General features: G+C 42.2%; 1 protein-coding gene across 2 annotated transcripts in view; it reads right to left on the bottom strand.

The window, feature by feature from the left end:
- Positions 1-19,263, bottom strand: part of LOC133538482 (dedicator of cytokinesis protein 9-like) — a 304,828-nt gene extending 285,565 nt beyond the window's left edge. The window contains exon 1 of one of the 2 annotated variants that reach the window (XM_061880143.1): positions 18,897-19,263. In XM_061880143.1, coding sequence (XP_061736127.1) covers positions 18,897-19,013 — 117 coding nt within the window. In that variant the 5' untranslated portion in view covers positions 19,014-19,263. The remainder of the gene's footprint in view (positions 1-18,896) is intronic. The other variant, XM_061880142.1, reaches the window with a different exon arrangement.
- Between the last annotated feature and the right edge of the window lie 261 nt (positions 19,264-19,524).

Genomic DNA, 19,524 nt, shown 5'->3' with positions numbered 1-19,524 from the left:
CTTTGAGCTGTAATTTGACCCCCTTAAAATGTTTCAAAACTCACCAAACCTGGCACACACATCAGGACTGGCGGAAATTGCTATTTAATGAAAAAATCAAAACTCAAAAATGCGCTCTAGCGCAATTTTTGAATAAAACACAGCAAAAACTGCTCCTAGGAAGAAAATACAGACAAAACTGCTTGTAACTTCCAGTAGGAATGTCGGAGAGACCTGAAACAAAAACTTCTATGTAGGTCTCACTTAGACCTACGTTTTAATTATTGACATCCTTCAGCAAAAATCAACAGGAAGTTAAAAATTACCCCTTCAAAATAAAAATTTTGTAAACACACGTCACCTTTTTTCAAACATCTCCTCTGAGCCCGTTTGTCGTTTCGGCTTCAAACTCGCACAGGAGAGACTTTGAACCCTTCTGATTAAGAGTTATTGAAAGTTTTGATAAGTTCTCCGGTTTGAATTTCATGCGCCTTCAAAAAACCCCTGTGAAAATGTTCCTAAAAAATGACATTTTTGCCTCTTTGAGCTGTAATTTGATCCATTTAAAATGCTTCAAAGTGCAAGTTAAAGCTCTACTATGCCAAGCGAAAGCCATTTATCAACAACATCCAGAAACACCGATCTATAATTTCAACCACTTAACATAATTCAAAACTCACCAAATTTTACACACACATCCGGACTGGCAAACATTGCCATCTGATAAAAAACCAAACCCCAAAAATCAAATTTGCGCTCTAACGCCCCCTAGGAAAATCCCCAGGCAAAACTGCTTGTAACTTCTGTTAGGAATGTCGTAGAGACATGAAACAAAGACCTTTATGTAGATCTGACTTAGACCAGGGCTTGGCAGCGGCCAAAGGCGGACCCGACCAACGCTGCTTGCAGCTTTAATTGTAATTGTATCTTTTGTTTCTTATGTTGATATAATAAACACACACACCATGCTCCTGCGAGTACACACTTCACAGCAGACTGACACAGCTGTGTGCCCTCACAGTTCACTGGAAATGGCGCCACTCCAGCAAATAGTGTCAAGCACCTGGTGCAGGAAGATTCAAAGCCTGAAACACTATTAGTTGGCAGGGTATTGACTGCAGTTACACAACAGTCCAACACGAGTTCAATACATGCTATACACCAATTTAACATTTCCAAGTGCAATTGATTTGCAGGGATGTGAGCACCCTTTAAACAAAAATAAAAGAGAAAAATTGAGGGAAAAGAGGAATGTTTCTATCAGCACAAAGTACTGCCACTTTAACCCCAAAAGAAAATCAAGACTACATTTCCTGTTTGGGTGCATTTCTACACTATATTGTACATTGTGTTGGATGTAAATATAAACAGAATACAATGATTTGCAAATCCTTTTCAACCCATATTCAGTTGAATATGCTACAAAGACAACATATTTGATGTTCAAACTAATAAACTTTATTTTTTTTTTGCAAATAATAAATAACTTAGAATTTCATGGCTGCAACACGTGCCAAAGTAGTTGGGAAAGGGCATGTTCACCACTGTGTTACATCACCTTTTCTTTTAACAACACTCAATGTATTTTCATCTAAGGACCTCGTTTCCATATGAGTTGTGTTAGATGTAAATATAAACAGAATACAATGATTTGCAAATCCTTTTCAACCCATATTCAGTTGAATGCACTACAAAGACAACATATTTGATGTTCAAACTCATATTTTTTATTTTTTTGCAAATAATCATTAACTTAGAATTTCATGGCTGCAACACGTGACAAAGTAGTTGGGAAAGGGCATGTTCACCACTGTGTTACATCACCTTTTCTTTTAACAACACTCAATAAATGTTTGGGAACTGAGGAAACTAATTGTTGAAGCTTTGAAAGTGGAATTCTTTCCCATTCTTGTTTTATGTAGAGCTTCAGTCCTTCAACAGTCCGGGGTCTCCGCTGTCGTATTTTACGCTTCATAATGCACCACACATTTTCCATGGGAGACAGGTCTGGACTGCAGGCGGGCCATGAAAGTACCCGCACTCTTTTTTTACGAAGCCACGCTGTTGTAACACATGCTGAATGTGGCTTGGCATTGTCTAGCTGAAATAAGCAGGGGCGTCCATGAAAAAGACGGCGCTTAGATGGCAGCATATGTTGTTCCAAAACCTGTATGTACCTTTCAGCATTAATGGTGCCTTCACAGATGTGTAAGTTACCCATGCCTTGGGCACTAATACACCCCCATACCATCACACATGCTGGCTTTTACACTTTGCGTCGACAACACTCTGGATGGTTCGCTTCCCCTTTAGTCTGGATGACACGATGTCGAATATTTCCAAAAACAATTTGAAATGTGGACTCGTCAGACCACAGAACACTTTTCCACTTTGCATCAGTCCATCTTAGATGATCTCGGGCCCAGAGAAGCCGACGGCGTTTCTGGATGTTGTTGATAAATGGCTTTCGCTTTGCATAGTAGAGCTTTAACTTGCACTTACAGATGTAGCGACAAACTGTAGTTAGTGACAGTGGTTTTCTAAAGTGTTCCTGAACCAATGTGGTGATATCCTTTAGAGATTGATGTCGATTTTTGATACAGTGCTGTCTGAGGGATGGAAGGTCACGGTCATTCAATGTTGGTTTCCGGCCATGCCGCTTACGTGGAGTGATTTCTCCAGATTCTCTGAACCTTTTGATGATATTATGGAGCGTAGATGTTGAAATCCCTAAATTTCTTGCAATGTCACTTTGAGAAAGGTTGTTCTTAAACTGTTTGACTATTTGCTCACGCAGTTGTGGACAAAGGGGTGTACCTCGCCCCATCCTTTCTTGTGAAAGACTGAGCATTTTTTGGGAAGCTGTTTTTATAGCCAATCATGGCACCCACCTGTTCCCAATTAGCCTGCACACCTGTGGGATGTTCCAAATAAGTGTTTGATGAGCATTCCTCAACTTTATCAGTATTGATTGCCACCTTTCCCAACTTCTTTGTCACGTGTTGCTGGCATCAAATTCTAAAGTTAATGATTATTTGCAACAAAAACAAAAAAGTTTATGAGTTTGAGCATCAAATATGTTGTCTTTGTAGCATATTCAACTGAATATGGCTTGAAAAGGATTTGCAAATCATTGTATTCTGTTTATATTTACATCTAACACAATTCCCCAACTCATATGGAAACGGGGTTTGTACAAACCTCTTTTTGACACATATCTAATGAAATGTCTAGCATCCATCCATTTTTTACCGCTTGTACCTCTCAGAGTCACAGGTGTGGAGAACGTTGTGTGTGTTCTTGTATTTCTACTCTTCTTGAGACATCAACAAGGAAAAGTAGCTTCCATATGAGGAGGTGTGAACAAGTGATGACATAAATCATGGTCCCAATACGGAAAACCACTGCATCTAAGAGAGAATGTCTCATTTGCACCCCTGGTGGTGAAATCTATCCAAATATGGGTGGTCCCCCTCTGGTCAACATATGAAATAACAAGTGTGTGCAAGACATTTAAAGGTGCCCCCTTTGACCAATATAAATCAAAAAATTGTCCAGGGTGTACTCCGCCTTCCGCCCGAATGCAACTGAGATAGGCCCCGGCACCCCCCGTGATCATGGTTCCTGGTTCGATCCCCATCTTCTAGCAACATAGTCATGTCCGTTGTGTCCTTGAGCAAGAAACTTCATCCTTGCTCCTGATTGGTCGTGGTTAGGGTCTTGCATGGCAGCTCCCTCCATCAGTGTGTGAATGTGTGAATGTGGAAATAGTGTCAAAGGTAGAAAAGCGGTATATAAGTATAATCTATATATGATCGCTAGCGGGACATCAATGGAATGTGTCATCATCAACATGCATTATCACGATATAACAATACGATCAAAAACCTAGAGGTGTAACGGTACACAACAATTTCTGTTCGGTACCTACCTCGGTTCAGAGGTCACGGTTCGGTTCATTTTCATTACAGTAAGAAAACAACAAAATATACATTTTTTGGTTATTTATTTACCAAATTTGCAAAATCTTCCACCAAAAATATTTTTCTTAGTGGAATATTTGATGTGAAGTAATGGGAACCTTGGATAGGTCAATAATTCATGATAACATTGATTTTGATTCATTATTATGTTTTGAGCAAAACAGTTTTGTTTCATTAGTCAACGTTGCATCCATCCATTTCTACCGCTTATTCCCTTTCGGGGTCGCGGGGGCGCTGGCGCCTATCTCAGCTACAATCGGGCGGAAGGCAGGGTACACCCTGGACAAGTCGCCACCTCATCGCAGGGCCAACACAGATAGACAGACAACATTCACACACTAGGGACCATTTAGTGTTGCCAATCAACCTATCCCCAGGTGCATGTCTTTGGAGGTGGGAGGGGCCTATCCCCAGGTGCATGTCTTTGGAGGTGGGAGGGGCCTATCCCCAGGTGCATGTCTTTGGAGGTGGGAGGAAGCCGAAGTACCTGGAGGGAACCCACGCAGTCACGGGGAGGACATGCAAACTCTACACAGAAAGATCCCGAGCCTGGATTTGAACCCAGGACTGCAGGAACTTCGTATTGTGAGGCAGACGCACTAACCCCTCTGCCACCGTGAAGCCGTCAACGTTGCAACTTTTTCTAAATTACATTTCACCTTTAAGCTTTTTTATTTCACTTTTGTTATGTTTTTGTTTATTTTAATAGTATTTTTAGAATTTTAGGGACGGCGTGGCGCAGTGCGAGAGTGGCCGTGCGCAACCCGAGGGTCACTGGTTCAAATCCCACCTAGAACCAACCTCGTCACGTCCGTTGTGTCCTGAGCAAGACGCTTCACCCTTGCTCCTGATGGGTGCTGGTTGGCGCCTTGCATGGCAGCTCCCTCCATCAGTGTGTGAATGGGTAAATGTAGAAGTAGTGTCAAAGCGCTTTGAGTACCTTGAAGGTAGAAAAGCGCTATACAAGTACAACCCATTTATCATTAGGGACGGCGTGGCGCAGTGGTAGAGTGGCCATGCGCAACCCGAGGGTCCCTGGTTCAATCCCCACCTAAAACCAACCTCATCAATTCCGTTGTGTCCTGAGCAAGACACTTCACCCTTGCTCCTGATGGGTGCTGGTTGGCGCCTTGCATGGCAGCTCCCTCCATCAGTGTGTGAATGTGTGTGTGATTGGGTAAATGTGGAAGTAGTGTCAAAGCGCTATACAAGTACAACCCATTTGTCATTATCATTTAGAATGTGCCGTGGGCCTTTAAAACATTAGCTGTGGGCCACAAATGGCCTCCGGGGCACACTTTTGACACCCATGCTAAAGATAATAAAAAATAAAATGTGATAAATCTATGGATAAAAAGCAGAGCCTGGCGACGCATGCGCGTTTATCATAACTCCCTCAGTCTCTGCCCCTCCCTCACGAATGCTAATGCATGCACAAATTGTCTCGTTTTTAACCCCTTCTTAACCCTGAACGTACATTGAAAATACACGCAACCCTAACTTAAAATGCTGGACATTTGAGGCATTTAAGAAACTCCACCCGGACAGCCCCGCAAAAGAGGACATATCCGGTGAAAAGAGGAGGTGTGGTCAGTCTATCCTAGCCAGGTCGCTGCTAGCATGTGTCAGTACACCTCCGAACCAAACCGAAACCCCCGTACCGAAACGGTTCAGTACAAATACACGTACCGTTACACACCTACAAGAACCCTATCGTCGGCCAAATTGATGTGATGTATGCTGACAACATGGTGCATACAGAGGGATGGTTCAGCTTGCAGCAGAGGGCAAAGGACAACACACAGAAAGGCTGTGTATAAAAACCCTCACACTGTTGGGGCGATACATCAGCAGCAAGCTAAGCTTGACTCCAAAACCTAGAAGATGCTATTTTATGAATGCAAAATCCTTATAAAGAAGCGTGGTGATGAGGATAATAATGGCAGGAAACCACAGTCTTCTGCTGTTCTTGTAACAATCCCTCTATTGGTGTGGCATTTGCATGTTTGACGGGGGAATTAATGTGTTGCTGCAGGGACAGTGTGCTCGCACACACCAGCACACTGTCCCTGCAGCTCCTCACATTCTTCTACCACAGCCAGCCAGTCACTTCTCAATAGGTTTTAACCCGTCTTGCAAAAACTGCAGCTGCTGGAAGCAAAGAAAACTTTTCTTAAGTGGATTTCCAAACATGTACAGTGGGGCAAAAAAGTCACCGATTGTGCAAGTTCTCCCACTTCAAATGATGACAGAGGTCTGTCATTTTCATCATAGGTACACTTCAACTGTGAGAGACAGAATGTGAACAAAAAAATTGTATGAATTTTAAAGAATTTATTTGTAAATGATGGTGGAAAATAAGTCAACCATTCAAAGCTCTCACTGATGGAAGGAGGTTTTGGCTCCAAATCTCACGATACATGGCCCCATTCATTCTTTCCTTAACACGGATCAATCGTCCTGTCCCCTTAGCAGAAAAACAGCCCCAAAGCATGATGTTTCCACCCCCATGCTTCACAGTAGGTATGGTGTTCTTGGGATGCAACTCAGTATTCTTCTTCCTCCAAACACCACCAGTTGAGTTGATACCAAAATGGATACATGGATGATACAGCAGAGGATTGGGAGGATGTCATGTGGTCAGATGAAATCAAAATAGAACTTTTTGGTACAAACTCAACTCGTCGTGTTTGGAGGAAGAAGAATACTGAGTTGCATCCCAAGAACACCATACCTACTGTGAAGCATGGGGGTGGAAACATCATGCTTTGGGGCTGTTTTTCGGCTAAGGGGACAGGACGATTGATCCGTGTTAAGGAAAGAATGAATGGGGCCATGTATCATGTATTCTCCCACTTAAAATGATGACAGAGGTCCGTCATTTTCATCAACTGTGAGAGACAGAATGTGAACACAAAAAAAATCGTAGGAATTTTAAAGAATTTATTTGTAAATGATGGTGGAAAAATAGTATTTGGTCAACCATTCAAAGCTCTCACTGATGGAAGGAGGTTTTGGCTCCAAATCTCAGGATACATGGCCCCATTCATTCTTTCCTTAACACGGATCAATCGTCCTGTCCCCTTAGCAGAAAAACAGCCCCAAAGCATGATGTTTCCACCCTCATGCTTCACAGTAGGTATGGTGTTCCTGGGATGCAACTCAGTATTCTTCTTCCTCCAAACACGACAAGTTGAGTTTATACCAAAATGGATACATGGATGATACAGCAGAGGATTGGGAGAATGTCATGTGGTCAGATGAAACCAAAATAGAACTTTTTGGTATAAACTCAACTAGTCGTGTTCTGAGGAAGAAGAATACTGAGTTGCATCCCAAGAACACCATACCTACTGTGAAGCATGGGGGTGGAAACATCATGCTTTGGGGCTGTTTTTCTGCTAAGGGGACAGGACGATTGATCCGTGTTAAGGAAAGAATGAATGGGGCCATGTATCGTGAGATTTGGAGCCAAAACCTCCTTCCATCAGTGAGAGCTTTGAATGGTTGACCAAATACTATTTTTCCACCATAATTTACAAATAAATGATTTAAAATTCCTACAATTGTTTTGTTGACATTCTGTCTCTCACAGTTGAAGTGTACCTATGATGAAAATGACAGACCTCTGTCATCATTTGAAGTGGGAGAACTTGCACAATCGCTGGCTGACTAAGTACTTTCTCGCCCTACTGTACATGGCACTCCATTTGTGACACGTGAATGAATAAATGATTTCCAGGTGTCTTGAAAATGACAGCCTCGGGATTCAATTTCCTATGACAGAGAGCCAAGATGGTGTCTGTTTCGGTTACCTAGCAACTTCTCCCAGGAACGCAACAAAAGGGTCGACTTCTTTCCTCGCTCTCCTGGAAAAGTGATACGGAAGGCTATGGAAGGTACTCCTTGCACAAATGTTCCACCAGTGGATGCTCTGTCACTGCCAGCGGACACTTGGAAGCATGAACTACAACCTCCTTGTTGTCCTGGTAAAGAGGCATCATGTCATCGTCATGGAAACTGAAGGCCTAATTGGCCACATGTGCAAAACAGTTTGACTTAACACTCATGCGGAAACTGCACAATACCAGGGATGTTCTGGTCAAGGTTTTAATGTTGCTGATTCTGATACCAATCATCCATGAGGGGGATCAGTCGATACCAATGCACATCACATGTATTAAATGTACATTTTACAATCTGTTTATTGTGAGGGACGATTGCTGACATTTTCCTCATTTCTTCCGCGAATGAGATAAATAATACTATGTGATATTTTACGGTAACGCAGGTGTAGGGGACCTATGGCTCTAGAGCCAGATGTGGCTCTTTTGATGACTGCATCTGGCTCTCGGACAAATCTGAGCTGACATTGCTTAACGCGATAATTAGGAATAATTTTTCTGGTAATCACAGTGCTAAAAATAACGTGCAAAATATAAAACATTCTCATGCATTTAAATCCATCCATCCGTTTTCTACCGCACCTGTTCAAGAAGTCGCATTAATGGTAAGAAGTATTTTATGTCACAATGGGGGGGGGGTTGCAGCTTGCTGCGGGGTCGTTCTCCCAGGAAGGCAGACGGACTACTCGGGACATGGCATTTAGGTAAAAACATGATTTAATTTTAACAAAAAAAAGATACAAACAAAAATCGCTCCCAGTGGAGGCACAACTTGGGCTAAGGAAGAAAGCTAACGCATAAACAGACTAAGAACATAAATCAAACAAAACTTACTTGGCATGGCATGAAGCACGAAACTATGGCAAGGCATGAAACAAGTCAGCACGGGGCGACTGACTGGCAAAGACGAGCTTAAATACTGCCTCTGATTAGTGCTCGGGAAGCAGGTGAGCGGGCATTTTGTCCACCAGAGACAGGTGGACAAAATGAGTAACCAAGGAAACCAGACAATGTAGCGGAAAAAAACAGGAACTTAAAGAGTCCAAAGGACAAACAGCACATGGCCAAACAAAAACATGATCAACAGACATGACATTTTTTTTATTATTGGTTAGCTTCAAAATAACAATGTTATTAAAAAGAATAAAAGACTTATTATACTCTAAAAATGTTGGTCTCACTTAAAAATGCACACATTTAGTTGTATTCAGTGTTAAAAAATATGATACGGCTCTCACGGAAATACATTTTGAAATATTTGGCTTTCATGGCTCTCAGCCAAAAAGGTTCCCGACCCCTGCGGTGACGTGTTCAGAATTTCACACATAAGTCACACCTGAGTATAAATTACGGAAAAAAGTGTCCGAAAAATACAGTAATCAACATAAATCCGCGCTTCTCAAATATTTCATGTCATAACCCCCCTTAGTAGAGATGCGCGGATAGGCAATTATATCATCCGCATCCGCATCACCAAAATCGTCATCCACCCGCCGTCCACCCGAACCAACTAATTATCGGGACCGCAACCGCCCGCTGAATTACATCAGAGGTTGGCCACCTTTACCACTCACAGAGCTATTTAAACCTGATTCTCAGAGTAATGTAGTCAATTGGAGCCGCTAACGTTCCCGCGACTATCCAATAGTGTTCATCCTGATGACAAGAATGTGGGCGTGCTGTGAAGCCATTGCCTTAGACACCTTTGACAACATGTACGAACCGATTGTTGGTCCGGCATCATGTTGTGTGCGGCTTCCGCAATTACACGTTGGAGATTGAAAGGCATACTGGGTGACACAGAGTACACTGATGGTTGTGATATAAACAACTTGAACACTTACTAATATGCGCCACGCTGTGAAGCCACACAGTACAAGATTGACAAACACATTTCACATCCTCACAGTAACACAACATAAACGCAACACAACTAATACCCATAATCCTTTGTATTCATGACACATCCTGAATATATTTTGCACCCCCACGCCCCCAACCCCGCCCACCTTACCGACGCACGAGGGGGAGCGGGGGGGTGTTTTGGTTGTATAAAATAGTCAGGATTGTCATGAATACAAAGGATTATGGGTACTTCACGGTGGCAGAGGGGTTAGTGCATCTGCCTCACAATACGAAGGTCCTGCAGTCCTGGGTTCAAATCCAGGCACGGGATCTTTCTGTGTGGAGTTTGCATGTCCTCCCCGTGAATGCGTGGGTTCCCTCCGGGTTCTCCAGTTTCCTCCCACCTCCAAAGACATGCACCTGGGGATAGGCCCCTCCCACTTCCAAAGACATGCACCTGGGGATAGGTTGATTGGCAACACTAAATTGACCCTAGTGTGTGAATTTGAGTGTGAATGTTGTCTGTCTATCTGTGTTGGTCCTGCGATGAGGTGGCGACTTGTCCAGGGTGTACTCAGCCTTCCGCCTGATTGTAGCTGAGCTAGGCGCCAGCGCCCCCCGTGACCCCAAAAGGGAATAAGCGGTAGAAAATGGATGGATGGGTATTTGTTGTGTTGAGTTTATGTTGTAATAATAATAATAATAATGGATTAGATTTATATGGCGCTTTTCTATTGTTAGATACTCAAAGCGCTCACAGAGAAGTGGGAACCCATCATTCATTCACACGATGGTGGTGGTAAGCTACCAGGTGACGGAAGCGTGGCTGCCAGTTTGCGCCTACGGCCCCTCCGACCACCACCAATCATTCATTCATCATTCATTCACCAGTGTGAGAAGCACCGGGGGCAAAGGGTGAAGTGTCCTGCCCAAGGACACAACGGCAGCGATTTGGATGTCAATAGGTGGGAAGCGAACCTGCAACCCTCAGGTGTCTGGCACGGCCGCTCTAACAACTACGCCATGCCGTTGTGTTACTGTGAGGATGTTCTCCCGAAATGTGTTTGTCGTTCTTAATTGGTGTGGCTTCACAGCGTGGTGCATATTACTAAGAGTGTTAAAATTGTTCACATCACAACCATTAGTGTACTCTGTGTCACCCAGCATGCCTTGCAGTCGTGTGATTGCCGCTGGGGATGAGACCGCAAACCGCGCATTTCTACCACTTAGATATTTTTTCCCCACGTCCCCCTCACATTAAAATACGATTGAGAACCTGATATTTGTCCGTAAAAAAAAACAAACATTGAGAATCACTGATTTTTGTGTGAGTACTATTGACAATAATGACTAGTGGTATTTGTATGTTAGTGTAATAGTCCGGATACTTCCGCAAAGTTGCAGCCACACAAAAAAGGCTTACTCAAAGCATGTTTAAAATGTCTGACATTGAAGGCTTGTTTGTTGTCACATTGCAGCAAGGGCGTAGAATTGGGTAGGGACGCTAGGGACACGTCCCTACCCAATATCCAGCCGCTACTGTGTAGTCACTATCAATACAACCGTTTAGTCAATGATTATGGCACAGAAAGGGTTAAATGTCGGTCTCTGCTAGAAGTCCCGCCTCTAACCTAAATATCGCTCCCTGATTGGTTGCCGCTTTCATGCTAACTTACGTGTGATTGGCTGTCCCTGCTGTCACTCCTTCTGCTTGTAACAGCTAGCCTACATGCTAGCGACCGGACAAGTTGTCAACATGTTCGGCATTTGTTGTTCCTGGCACACGGTAGCTAGATGGATTTTAATATCAGTGCTGTGATTGACATTGTGTTTGTGTCTGTTTGCGTGCGTGTGTGCTGCAGGTTTTGAAGGATGTCAATGAAAAGAAAATTGGATATAAAAGACTTCTTTAGGAGTCAAACTGTAAGTTACTTCAAGGGTGTATAGAGGCTCAACAATATTGAATAATTCAACAATATATCACTCCGGTCACGCCCCTTAGAGTGCTATAATGAGCATATACCATGGACTGGAGAGATATATTGCTGTTATAAAACGGTTACCAATAAAGGCAATATGAAATAGGAATAATCAATCAATTTAATGTAGTTTTTTTCAACCAGAAATACATATTATCCAATAAAATAGCCTCACTGTGGAAAAAGATAGTCCCACCTATCCAGACGTTAGCTCCAAATTAGCACTGCATCTCGTCTTTTCCTCCGCTTTTTTTCCAGGTGAAAGTCAATGCTTTACCATTGTTAACTCTCCCCGGAGGTGAAAGTTAACCTTAAACATGTGAATTCAACTACTTTAGTCCGTTTTTTAACATCGTAAAAACATCAGCTGTCTTTTACTACGGACTGCAACAGTCCGTTGTCATGGATACATGACAACAACTTCCATTCATACTAGGGATGCAGCGATTAATCGGTAACCGAATATATTCGGCCGAATATGGCAAAAAAAGCCACATTCGGCCTTCGGTGGAATAAGTCAAAAACAAGGCCGAATAGTGGCGTGTGACGCAATTTTTTGACGCGGTGACGCAATCGACCAACGTGCAGTGATGTTGGGATATGTTGTGTACCTGTATAAGTGTATGAGGTTACAATGTTGTGTACCTGTATAAGTGTATGAGGTTACAATGTTGTGTACCTGTATAAGTGTATGAGGTTACAAGCACACACTTATTGAGATTTAGTGGGGCCTCTGTTTACATTATTAGCCTGTTGTGTAGGCTACCTGTATAAGTGTATGAGGTTACAAGCACACACTTATTGAGATTTACTTGAGCCTTCTGTTTACATTATTAGCCTGTTGTGTAGGCTACCTGTATAAGTGTATGAGGTTACAAGCACACACTTATTGAGATTTACTTGAGCCTTCTGTTTACATTATTAGCCTGTTGTGTAGGCTACCTGTATAAGTGTATGAGGTTACAAGCACACACTTATTGAGATTTACTTGAGCCTTCTGTTTACATTATTAGCATATCTACTGTGGCTAAGCAGACTTTTGCCAAAAGGACAATAATTCATTTGTTGTGGGTTTATCCACTTTAATGCACTTTATTTTTTTTTTGGAATGCATGTTTTGTTTGAAGGCCTAATATAAATGAAAAACTGTGCTTTTTTGAAAAGCAAAGACTACTGGATTATTAAAAAAATGTCAATATTCAATAAAAAATTACTTTATTTGAAAAACATGTCTAAATATTTATTCTGGGCTATTTATGCAATATTTAAAAAATTGTGAAAAACTGCATTCATTATTCGGTATTCGGCCAAGCGTTTAAATTTTATTCGGCTTCGGCCACAAATTTTCATTTCGGTGCATCCCTAATTCATAGCAGTCTTGCGTGCCTGAGGCGGAGTGATGTGATAAGGCTTTAGAATATTTAAACCACAGTTAACAGCCAATCAGATCGCCGGATTCCACCTATCCGTTTTATTTTTTTTTTTAGTTTCATGTAACATATTTACAGTACAAAAGCAGCAATAGAAAGAAGTAGATGAAGGGAAAAATTGTCAGTGATTTAAACACAAGTTGGGGAAAAGTTTATTACAGTTTATTTATGTTTATTTCCAATGTTGTATTGCATGAATGTATTTCTGATGTTGTTGATGGACAGTCGGCTATGTTGATTGACAGCATGATGCACACTTGCACTACACTAAAGAGTAAAGATGAGAACTCTTCCAAGTTGTCTCCTTTGCTTTCATTTTAGTTACTTTACATTATAACATCTGCATGACCTAAAATTATGATTGTAATGTAAAAAAAATTTTTTTTTTAAAGTAAACTTTCAGAGTGCTGCCTTGGAGCACTTTTGTGTCCCCACCAATCTCAAAATAGAACCTACTCCTCCCTTGCATTGCAGTACATCACCAATGCAGTGTTGCCTCCTTTGAGTGGAGTACTTGACTCCACACAGTTATAGAACTGCTTGTATTCAAAAGTGCCTTTTTTTTCAACTATTTTTAATAATGATTTGGAAGTGTGTTGCCCCAAATATAGCCTCCATGTTTAAAGTCCTACTGAAAGCCACTACTAGCGACCACGCAGTCTGATAGTTTATATATCAATGATGAAATATTAACATTGCAACACATGCCAATACGGCCGCTTTAGTTTACTAAATTGCAATTTTAAATTTTGCACCGAAAAATCCTGCTGAAATGCGTTGTCGAGGACATTTTGTTCCAGCATCGTTCCCAGCTATAAGTCGTCTGTTTTCATCGCATAATTCCACAGTATTCTGGACATCTGTGTTGCTGAATCTTTTGCAATTTGTTCAATGGACAATGGAGACATCAAAGAAGAAAGATGTAGGTGGGAAGCGGTGTATAGCGGCCGCCTTTAGTAACACAAACACAGCCGGTGTTTCCTTGTTTACATTGTGAAGTGAATTATATTTATATAGCGCTTTTTCTCTAGTGACTCAAAGCGCTTTACATAGTGAAACTCAATATCTAAGTTACATTTAAACCAGTGTGGGTGGCACTGGGAGCAGGTGGGTAAAGTGTCTTGCCCAAGGACACAACGGCGGAAGCGGGGATCGAACCTGCAACCCTCAAGTTGTTGGCACGGCCACTCCACCAACCGAGCCATACCACCCCATACATTCCCGAAAAATGACGGTGAAGCTTTACTAAGGAACAGAGCGGTCAAGCGAGCAGGGTTGGATTGGACCACACACACAGTACAGTGTATTATGCAGCCATCATTTCGAAAGATCGTGTTTCGAAGAGGGTCCCTTGCGAAGGGCAGAGATGGGCATCGCCACCACCCCTCGACTGGTGCTGAAGAAAGGTGCGGGGCCGACCTTCAGGTTGTACAGGTACCACCATATAACCTCACTAAAACACTAGTAACACAATAAGAAGATAAGAGATTTTCCAGAATAATCCATCTGAATCGCTCCCACTGCCCTCTAGTCTTTTTTTTTCTAGTCCTTCACTCTCACTTTCCTCATCCACGAATCTTTCATCCTCACTCAAATTAATGGGGAAATTGTCGCTTTCTCGTTCTGAATCGCTCTCGCTGCTAGTGGCCATGATTGTAAACAATGTTCAGATGTGAGGAGCTCCACAACCCGTGACATCACGCGCACATCGTCTGCTACTTCCGGTACAGGCAAGGCTTTTTTATTAGCGACCAAAAGTTGCCAACTTTATCGTGGATGTTCTCTACTAAATCCTTTCAGCAAAAATATGGCAATATGGCAAAATGATGAAGTATGACACATAGAATGGAGCTGCTATCCCCGTTTAAATAAGAACATCTCATTTCAGTAGGACTTTAAACATGGAGGCTATATTTGGGGCAACACACTTCCAAAACATTATTTAAAATAGTTGAAAAAAAGGCACTTTTGATTACAAGCACTTCTATAACTGTGTGGAGTCAAGTACTCCACTCAAAAGGAGGCAACACTGCATTTGTGATTTCTGCAATGTGACAACAAACAAGCCCTCATTCACACACATTATTCATTCATTCATCCTCTCACCCACTTCTGAACGTGACTCCACACAAGTCAGCTGATCAGGGTCAGCAGTGTGTGTGTGTGTGTGTGTGTGTGTGTGTGTGTTTCTACCCTTCTTGAGACATCAAAAAGGAAAAGTATCTTCCATATGAGGAGGTGTGAACAAGTGAGGACATAAGTCATGGTCCCAAAAATATTACATCTAATAGAGAATGTCTCATTTGCACCCCTTAGTCAATTTTTCAAATTGACTAAATGGACAAGCAGTAGAAAATGGATGAAAAAGAATGGACGGTTTTAAAAGGGCTCCCCCTCTGGTAAACATATGAAATAAGTGTGTAAAAAAATTGACGTGCTCCCCCTCTGGCCAACATATGAAACAACAAGTGCGTGTAAGAAATTGAATTGCGCCCCCTTTGGCCAAAATTAATGAAAAACAAATTTATAAGCGATATTTCCCGCATCTACTTTGTTTTAGCAATCAAGAATATTTCAGTTGCTTTTAATCCTTCTTTGTGGGGACATTGTTGATTGTTATGTCATGTTCAGATGTACTTTGTGGACGCCGTCTTTGCTGCACAGTAAGTCTTTGCTGTCGTCCAGCATTCTGTTTTTGTTTACTTTGTAGCCCGTTCAGTTTTGATTTTGTTCTGCATAGCCTTCTCTAAGCTTCAATGCCTTTTCTTACGAGTACTCACCTTTTATTTATTTTTGGTTTAAGCATTAGACACATTTTTACCTGCACACTGCCTACCGCTGTTCCCGACATCTACAAAGCAATTAGCTACCGGCTGCCACCTACTGATATGGAAGAGTATTACATGGTTACTCTGCTGAACTTTAGACAACACCCACACTCAACAACAACACATCATTTGCAGACTATAATTACTGTCCATCCATCCATTTCTACCGCTTATTCCCTGTCAGGGTCGCGGGCGCCTATCTCAGCTACAATCGGGCGGAAGTTAATTACTGGTTTGCAAAAAATATTTTTAACCCAAATAGGTGAAATTAGATCATCTCCCACGACACACCAGACTGTATCTCACGGCATACTGGTGTGCCGCGGCACAGTGGTTGAAAAACACTGCACTAGACAACGGCACGTTATTATGATTATTAATTTGCAAAAAATATTTTTGGGGATCAATTAGGTAAATTTGCATACCGTATTTCCTTTAATTGCCGCAAGACGTATAGTATGCGCCTGCCTAAAATTTCTGCTGGGTCAAATTTGTGACGTCACGAGTGACACTTCCCCTGTCATCATTTTCAAACTCATTGAGGGAAGAAGATTAAGAGCTATTCAGTAGGATTTAAGGTCCAAGCTTACATCACACTCAAATTTTTACTGCATACCTTTGGTAAGTGCCGGAGTGAGAAGGGGTTTGAAAATAATTAGCGCATGCTTACTTTTACCGCATGCCTTTGGTAAGCGCAGGAGTGAGAAGAGGTTTTAAATTAATTAGCGCCCCGGCTGCAATTCAAGGAAATACGGTAATTTCCCACGGCACACTAGTGTGTCGCGGCACAGTGGTTGAAAATCTCTGCTCTAAAAAGGGTGGCCCTAAAGAGGGAGGCAACTTTTTTTTTCGGATGTCTCAAGAAGGTAACAAATACAAGTACGTGTGCGCGCAGCTCCCATACTAAGCACGCACACTTATGCACTCAAAACGCCAAGTGTGCCAACTGAGACGCCGTAGAACGCACATTTTATGGTGAAAGTGCCAACATGCTGCCTGGGGGAAATAAAAGGCTCACCAAATTTAACACACACACAACAGGACTTGCGAAAATTGCGATCTAATCAAAAATCCCAAACTCAAAATTGCGCTCTAGCGCCCCCTAGGAAAAAACACAGACAAAACTGCCTGTAACTTCGGTTATGAATGTCGTAGAGACATGAAACAAAAACCTCTATGTAGTTCTGACTTAGACCTAGATTTCATACACTGACCTCCTTCAGCAAAAATCAACAGGAAGTTGGCAAAACCCCTTCAAAACAAAAGATTCCTAAAAAATGTCATTTTTGTCTCTGAGCTGTAATTTGACCCCCTTAAAATGCTTCAAAACTCACCAAACTGGACACACACATCAGGACTGGTGATAATTGCGATCTAATAATAAAAAAAAAAAAAAAAAAATTGCACTCTAGCGCCCCCTAGGAATAAAACACAGACAAAACTGCTCCTAGGAAGAAAACACAGACGAAACTGATTGTAACTTCCGGTAGGAATGTCGTAGAGACATGAGACAAAAACATCTATGTAGGTCTCACTTAGACCTACATTTCATTAATTGACATCCTTCAGCAAAAATCAACAGGAAGTTGGCAATCACCCCTTCAAAACAACATTTTTGTAAAAACCCGTCACCTTTTTTCAAACGTTATCTCCTCTGAGGGCGTTTGTTGTGTCGGCTTCAAACTCGCACAGGAGAGAGATTGAACCCTTCTGATTAAAAGTTGCGCAGAGAGTTTTTCTAACTGCTCCGGTTTTGATTTTACGAGCCTTCAAAGAACCAGAGGTCTCAAGAAGGTATCAAATACAAGTAAGTGTGTGTGTATGTGCGCGCAGCTCCCACACTTAGCGTGCACACTTATGCACTCAAAAAGCCAAGTGTGCCAACTGAGACGCCGTAGAGCGCACACTTAATTGTGAAAGTGCCAAAATGCTGCCCGGGGGAAGTAAAAGGCTCACCAAATTTAACGCACACATCAGGACTGGCGAAAATTGCAATCTAATCAAAAAACCAAAACCCAAAACTCAAAATTGCGCTCTAGCGCCCCCTAGGAAAAACACAGACACAACTGCTTGTAATTTCTGTTAGGAATGTCGTAGAGACATGAAACCAAAACCTTTATGTAGGTCTGACTTTGACCTAGATTTCATACACTGACCTCCTTCAGCGAAAATTAACAGGAAGTTGGCAAAACCCCTTCAAAACAAAAGATTCCTAAAAAATTTCATTTTTGTCTCTTTGAGCTGTAATTTGACCCCCTTAAAATGCTTCAAAACTCATCAAACTGGACACACACATCAGGACTGGTGATAATTGCGATCTAATAAAAAAAAATAATAAAAATAAACTCAAAATTGCACTCTAGCGCCCCCTAGGATTAAAACACTGACAAAACTGCTCCTAGGAAGAAAACAGACACAACTGCTTGTAACTTCCAGTATGAATGCAGTAGAGACATGAAACAAACACCTCTATGTAGGTCTCACTTAGACCTACATTTCATTAATTGACATCCTTCAGCAAAAATCAACAGGAAGTTGGCAATCACCCCTTCAAAACAAAAGTTTTGTAAAAACCCGTCACCTTTTTTCAAACATTATCTCCTCTGAGCGCGTTTGCTGTGTCGGCTTCAAACTACCACAGGAGAGAGATTGAACCCTTCTGATTAAAAGTGGCGCAAAGAGTTTTTCTAACTGCTCTGGTTTCGATTTTACGAGCCTTCAAAGAACCGGAGGTCTCAAGAAGGTATCAAATACAAGTAAGGGTGTGTGTATGCGCGCGCAGCTCCCACACTTAGCGTGCACACTTATGCACTCAAAACGCCAAGTGTGCCAACTGAGACGCCGTAGAGCGCACATTTAATAGTTAAAGTGCCAACATGCTGCCCAGGAGGAAGTAAAAGGCAGAAGTAAACAACAACATTAGAGGAATTAAAAGGTATTTACTTACCACGAGCACGGAGGTCCTGACCACCTCAGACACACTTTGCCGGAGCTCGGCGGCCGTCCCAGGCTTCCCAAGTCCCCGAGTAAACTTCCTGGTCTCCGGCTGAGCAGCGGTGGCCATCGCTAAGCCTCCACCGCACAAACAAATAAAAACACTTTAATATCGCGGGATAATTTGGCGGGAAGTCATCGCCGGCTAATCCGTCTACTTCCACGCCGGCTCATGTCGCGTCGATGTCAGTCACACACATGTGTGATGTTGCGGTAGTGCAGGTAAGAATGTTTCTGAGCGGCCATGACAAGTTAGTGCATGTTAGGAAGGTCTCCGTGCGGCCATGACAAGTGTCCTGGAACATGTGTGTGCATGTCATTAGCGGGAGAGGAGGGGTCTAAGGAGACTCCGCCCACTTTCTGCCCGGCTCCATCCTGCTCGTTGTCGCCCTCTACTGGATGTCGGGGGGGTCTACACGTACAAAACTGTATTTTGGACTATATTCTGAAGATTATACTCATTTGATCTATATATGAATTTAGATATATTATTTAATCATAAACAAAAATAAATGTTTTTTTAATAATTTTTTTTGTCCTGTCCAGTTTCTCAGGCAAACGTATACAAACCCCGTTTCCAT

Source organism: Nerophis ophidion, linkage group LG19, assembly GCF_033978795.1.
Source record: "Nerophis ophidion isolate RoL-2023_Sa linkage group LG19, RoL_Noph_v1.0, whole genome shotgun sequence".
NCBI classification, from domain to species: domain Eukaryota; kingdom Metazoa; phylum Chordata; class Actinopteri; order Syngnathiformes; family Syngnathidae; genus Nerophis; species Nerophis ophidion.
Note: the sequence above shows the minus strand (reverse complement) of the source record. Positions and strands in the feature narration are given on the sequence as shown.